This window comes from Theropithecus gelada, chromosome 7b, assembly GCF_003255815.1.
Source record: "Theropithecus gelada isolate Dixy chromosome 7b, Tgel_1.0, whole genome shotgun sequence".
NCBI lineage: Eukaryota > Metazoa > Chordata > Mammalia > Primates > Cercopithecidae > Theropithecus > Theropithecus gelada.
Window position 1 is genome coordinate 105,631,832 of NC_037675.1, and position 6,680 is coordinate 105,638,511.

Genomic DNA, 6,680 nt, shown 5'->3' on the forward strand with positions numbered 1-6,680 from the left:
GAACAATTTGTTTTCTTTTGGATATATACTCAAGTAATGGAATTGCTGGATCAAATGGTAGTTCTGTTTTAAGATTTTCGAGAAATCTCCAAACTGCTTTCCACAGTGGCTGAACTAAGTTATATTCCCACAAATGGTGTATAAGCATTCTCTTTTCTCTGCAGCCTTGCCAACATCTATTGCTTTTTTGACTTTTTAATAATAGCTCTTCTGACTGGTGTGAGATGGTATTCTGTGGTTTTGATTTGCACTTCTCTGATGATTAGTGATGTGTGGAGCATTTTTAAATGTTTTTGGCCCTTGAGTGTCTTCTTTTGAGAAGCGTTCATGTCTTTTGTCCATCTTTAATGGGGTTATTTAAACATGAAATTAAAAATGAATTATCAAACATATAGTATGAAGTGCGAGAGGAGAGAAGTGTTCTGTAAATATTTTTGGAGAACTGAATTATACTTTGTGCATCCCGGATGTTAATGCATGTGTATTTTATGTCTGGAAACGCTGTCACAGAGCCTGACTGGTCCTCTTGTCTACCCCGTTAGGTTGATCCAAAGCTGGTCATGGAGCAGGCCGACCGTGAGAGCAGCAGAGGGAAGAACACCTTTCTCTACCAGCTCCACAAACTGGTTGTGCTCGGTACCTGAGCGTGTCCACAGGCTGCCTCCAGCACACCCCTCAGGAAGCTGCGGAGGGTGGATTCCAGGCTCCCTCCGCAGACTGACTTTCCTCTGTGTCTGGACGTTACAGTCTGTGCCCACTGCATCCTAAAGACCTTTTCTTTCTTCTTTTCTCTTTGGGTGATAGTCAGAGAGTGGTGTTTTTGTTCAGGTGGGAAGGATTGGAAACTCTAGTCTTTTCTAGAAACAGAAAATCACTGTATTAAATATTTTGGAAAAATTGTTCTGAAAGAAGACTGTTTGGATAAAGAGCTATATTTTGCTTTAAATTTATGAACGTAAATATAAGTAGTTAATCTTAGATGTAATGTTCCAGAATGTGCCTACATATTCTATTCTGTTACAGTGATTTCAACCAGTAGTCCAGGAAAAAACTTAAAAAACAAAAAAACCATGTAGTATTTTCTGATTTGTTTTTTCCATGAGGGAAAATATCTAATTTTTGTAAGACTAAGTTGAGTTATAGTTCTTGGTTCACATTTTGGAAATCAGAGATTACATGGCCATAGCTTATCTGTGTTAAAACAATAAAAGCATTAGATGAAGTTTCTGTTTCTGACAGTTTTTAGTCAGAGGAGGTTAAGGTGTATTTAGTTCTAAAAAATCTGAAATTATAAAACTGATACAGGGATACAAGACCTCTTTTAAAAACTCAACTCACATCAGTAAGGATTTGGTCAGAACAGAGCTGTTGTAAATACAGCAGTGAAAGACGCCAGTGAGCTCACACATGTGAGAGGGAAGTTGTAGGATCAGAGAAATGCTCTGCTTAAACCGACTTGTCCCAGGTGGACAATTTGAAGATCGTGAGGAAACAGGAGAAGCATGTGTGTGTGGGCATTAGCTTGGGATCATAAGCGGGAGCTTGTGTGGGGTCTCGGAAGCCGTCACATCTTGGGGAGCACCGGTGCTGTGCTGAGCCTCTGTGGGTTCGCTGGCCAGCAGCGGGAAGCTAGCAGATGCCAAGCGGGAAGACCACCAAGCAGCTGCAGTGGCCAGGCGGCACTGCACCCCTGTCACTGGGCCACTGTCCTGGCCTTCTGGGGAATGTGCTTCCCAGCGTTAGATAGGAAGCAGTCATACCAAGTTGGCACACACGGAGAGCTCTTGGAAGGGTTTGAGCACACCCAAAACTTAGTTCAGCTTTAAAGTGAAGGTCTTGCCCGTTGTCAGAAAGCCCTCTGGGAAAGCCTCTGGGGAAGGCAGCAGATGCTTTGATTGGTTTTTCTCTTTGCTGACCTATGAGTACTTAGTCCATGTGCACAAAGTTACCATGTGTGGCCTTAGCAGTAGGGGGCGCTCACAACGGTCAAGCACTCCTGTTTGCTTTTTAACCAGACTTTTAGTAAGTGGTTAAAAATTTAGGCCAGGTACAGTAGCTCACACCTGTAATCCTAGCACTTTGGGAGGCTGAGATGGGAGGATTGTCTGAGTCCAGGAGTTCAAGCCTTCAGTGAGCTGTGAGTGTACCCCTGCGCTGCAGCCTGGGCAATAGGGCAAGACCCTATCTCAAAAAAAAAAAAAAAAAAAAAAAATTAAGTAGTACCAAGAGGCTTGTTTAAAAACAAAAACACGCAGCTCTCAAAGGAAACCATACTATTCCCTATATTTTTCTGGGATTGCTGTCATCTTGCTGAGGAATGTTTTTGTTCTGCTTTTTTGTGATTGCCATCCTAGCCATCAGCTGTTGAGCAGTAGATAAATATTGGCTCCTTCCCACTGTTCTGCACCTTCTTTGCTATGTCCCCGCACGGTCACAGCAATATCACTGGCCAGGTCAGTCATTGTGCTTTATAACATGGATTTTGTAGATAGCAAAGAAAATTATCTTCTGTAAAACCAAGTGGTGCATTCTGATTGCGTTGCCTTCCTTATCTGTCTTAAGAGGGTACTTGCCTTGTTTATTTGCAAAATTGTCTTCATATTTAAATACGTATTAATGTTGTTAGTATAATAATACACGTCCATGACACAAAATGAAGACATTTGAAAAGGGTCTCTAGTGAAGTCTCTCATGCCCAGCCCGAGTGCTCCTCAGAGGGAGGCATTGTTTCATCCCGATGCATCCTGTCAGCACGCCCTGTGTTCCACACACTGTCACGGACGCTGAAGGTCCACTCCGAGCAAAGTGGCCCAGGTGTCACCGCACTCAGGGAGCAGTGGGTAGAGGCAGATGGTGGTCAGACGTGTCAGGTGGCAGAGTGAGAGCTGTCAAGCGGCAGGACAGGAGCGTGCACACTTGTGTTTGCTTTGTGGGCCACGTGCTTGCTGCTGCTGCTGTTCAGCTTTGTGTTGAAGCTCAGGAGTAGCCATAAACAAATGAGCAGGGCTGTGTTCCCACAAAACTTGATTTATGGAAACAGGCGTCAGACTTGAGCTTGGGTCTTAGCTGCTGATCCTGTGATGGGGGGAGGTACAGGGAGCGACGCTGCTTTAGAGAAGCAGCTGGGGACAGCCTTTCCCCTGTGACATTCAAGCAGAGGCCTGGCCCAGGCTGCACTGGAATAGCTGAGAGGAGGTGTGTGAGGCCCCAAGGAGGCAGCAGGCCTGGTGCACATGAGGAGCCACCAGGCGGCCCGTGCAGCTGGCACAGAGTGTGGAGGGTACCGGTGGTCAGGCTGGAGAGCAGCCAGGCCGTGTGGGCCACAGGCAGGTTTTGGGATTTACTCTGAGTGAGGTGGGGAGCTCCTGGAGCGTTTTGAACAAGAGAGTGTCATGCCTTGATGACGTTTTGAGAAAGATTATTCTGACTGCTGCATGGGACACAGGGTACAAAACCAGCACAGCTAAGTCCAGGAAGAGACACTGGTGTGCGGCAGGGGTGGGAGCAGTGGAAGGGCAGGGTGGCCAGACAGGACGTGCACCAGAGAGACAGCAGAGTGACCAGAGGCAGGCGGGGCACCATGGCTCAGAAGAGAAGGTTCTCGGAGGCACCATGGTGGTGGGCAGAGTGGTGTCCCCTCCCTGGACATAGCCTGGGGCGATGTCCATGTCCAAACCCCCACAACTCCCTATAAATGTGACTGTATTTGGGAAAAGGGTTTTTTGCCAGTGTGACTGAGTTAAGGATCTCAAAATGAGGTGATTGCCCTGGATTTAGGATGGGACCTGAAGCCAATGACAAATGTCCTGATAGAGGAGAAGGCCAGTGAAGGCAGAGGCTGAGGTCGCAGCGAGGTGGCCACAGCCACAAAAGACCTGGGGCTGCTGGAGGCTGGGAGAGGCCAGGCCAGGCTCTCCCCGGTGCCTTGGAGGGGAGTGTGGGCCCTGGACACCTTGGTGTGGGAGTTCTGGCCTCCACAGCTGTGGGAATCCATCTCTGTTGAAAGCCCCCCGTTTGTGGTTATGTGTCCTGATGGCCCCAGGAGGAGAATCCAACCAGCGTCTTCTGGGTCCTTTCGGAGCTCATCTCTTCATGTATGGACACAGGCCTCTTTATTTTCATGAGTCATTGCATGCTGCACATGCTGATCTCTACCTTGACTTTTCACTGACTGCTGTGGATCGCACTGCTAGATCCTACACAAAGAGGTGCCTCATTCTTTTTAAGTGCTTCATGGCTTTATCATTTTATTGATGTTCCATAATTAACGACGCCCCCACAACGGGCATTTGGATAGTTTCTAGTCTTACTATTATACGCAGTGTCGCGATGGATGTCCTTGTGTACCTGTCATTTCACATGTGCATAATTTGTTATAGAATAAATTCCTAGGATTGAGATTGCTGAGTCAGAAGGCGTTTAGTAAATCACTCCATTCCTAGATGTTGCCACATCGCTCTCCATAGAGCACACGCTCCCCGCAGCACTATAGGACAGTCCATTCCCAGACTCACCCTCCGAGTTAGGACAATGTTGGACACTAAGGAGATGCCCTTTCTCTCTGGTGGATGAGTAGTCTTGAGTTTCTCCTTATGAGTGGCCTGAGCATTCTCAGATGCTAAGGACCATTGGCTTCTCCTTGTATGTGAACTGTTTATATCTTTTGCCAGGCTTTCTTTGTGTTAAAATTGATTTTGTTATGTAGTTTAGTTTATGAATTTTTTATGCCTTCTCAAAAAGTGTTTCCCCTAGTTTGACATTATTAGAATTCTCTCCCATATTTACTTCCAGTACTCTTATGGTTTGATTTTTTACATAAAATTTACTGAGGTAAAATTTACATATGAGGATTGCAAAGATTGCCTACTAGGCGTTCTTTCAGAAGTTCCGTAGTTTTAGCTTTTATATTTAGGGCTGTGACCCATTTCAAGTTTTGTTTTTAATTTTTTGCTTATTTTGTTTTTTTTGTGGGGGGGTGGGTGAGGAGAATTGGCGGTGATGAGAGGTTGATTTGTTTTTCCATACATTTTTTGAGAAAAATATACTCTGACCCCAAATTCAATTACCTGGAAAACTTTATAAAAAATTAGTTGACTATATATGGTCACAACTGGATTCTCTTCTGTTACATTGGTTTATATGTCTGTCCTTAAAACAGTAATGCCATACAATACAATATTGATTATTGCAGCTTAAAATGCTAAGCCTTGAAATAAGATTGTGGAAGTCTTCCAAATTTGTTTCTTTCAGAATGGTTTTAGTATTCTAGATCTTTACCTTGCCTTATAAAGTTTGGGCTCAGCCTATGAATTTTTACAAAAATGCCAGCTGGAATTCCAATTGAGATTGTGTTGAGTCTATGACTATTTGGGGAGCACATCTTGAAAACTAATGAACAAGATATCTTTCACCATTTACTTAACTCTTCTTTAACCTTCCTTCACTACTGCTTTATTCCTAAGTATCTCATGTTTTTACTATTGTACAAGTGATTTTCTTTTGGCATTATGAAAATTTTCAAACATACAGCAAAGTTAACTTTACAGTGAACATCAGTATATTCACCACCTAGATTTTACATTACCACTTTACTTGTTTTGTCACTTATTTATCAATTTCTCTATTCTTCAGTCCATCTTGTTTTTTGATGCATTTCAAAGTAAACTTGACAGCATTACGCTTCCCCTAAATACTCCAGCATACATACTAATTGCAGTGTTTGTTTCCTTTTTTCTTTTTTTGTGAAATGTATATGCGGTGAAACATGTAAATCTTAAGTTTATCCAGTGAGTACTGGCGAGTAGAACCAAACCCCAAGATACAGGACATTGTCATCACCCAGAAAATTCTCTCATCTCCCTTCCTAGGCAGCCTCTCACTCACAGAGAAGCAGCCACAGTTCCGAGTATTTTCTCCACAGATTAGTTTTGCCTGTTCTAGAACTTCAGTTAACATATTATTTTTTAGAAGTTGATTAACACACCTTATTCTTTTAAGGCAGTTTTGGTTTTACAGAAAAATTGAACATATAGTGCCGAGAGTTCCCCTGTGCGTCTCCTCTCTCTTCTCCACACAGTCCCTGTTACCGACATTGCGTGTTCATGTGGCATATTTGTGACAGTTGGTGAACCAACATTGACCGACGTCGCGTGTTCATGTGGCATGTTTGTGACAGTTGGTGAACCAACATTGACCGACATCACGTGTTCATGTGGCATGTTTGTGACAGTTGGTGAACCAACATTGACCGACGTTGCGTGTTCATGTGGCATGTTTGTGACAGTTGGTGAACCAACATTGACCAACATCGCGTGTTCGTGTGGCACATTTGTTAGCTGGTGAACCAACATTGACCGACATCACGTGTTCATGTGGCATGTTTGTGACAGTTGGTGAACCAACATTGACCGACGTTGCGTGTTCATGTGGCATGTTTGTGACAGTTGGTGAACCAACATTGACCAACATCGCGTGTTCGTGTGGCACATTTGTTAGCTGGTGAACCAACATTGACCGATGTCGCGTGTTCATGTGGCACATTTGTGACAGTTGGTGAACCAACATTGACCGACGTCGCGTGTTCATGTGGCACATTTGTGACAGTTGGTGAACCAACATTGACCGACGTCGCGTGTTCATGTGGCACATTTGTTAGCTGGTGAACCAACATTGACCGACGT

At 44.2% G+C, this 6,680-nt stretch overlaps 1 protein-coding gene across 1 annotated transcript in view; it reads left to right on the top strand.

Annotated features, from left to right (window-relative positions):
* Positions 1-1,222, top strand: part of TDRD9 (tudor domain containing 9) — a 126,854-nt gene extending 125,632 nt beyond the window's left edge. The window contains exon 36 of the mRNA XM_025391938.1: positions 543-1,222. Coding sequence (XP_025247723.1) covers positions 543-644 — 102 coding nt within the window. The 3' untranslated portion in view covers positions 645-1,222. The remainder of the gene's footprint in view (positions 1-542) is intronic.
* Positions 1,223-6,680: the final 5,458 nt, after the last annotated feature.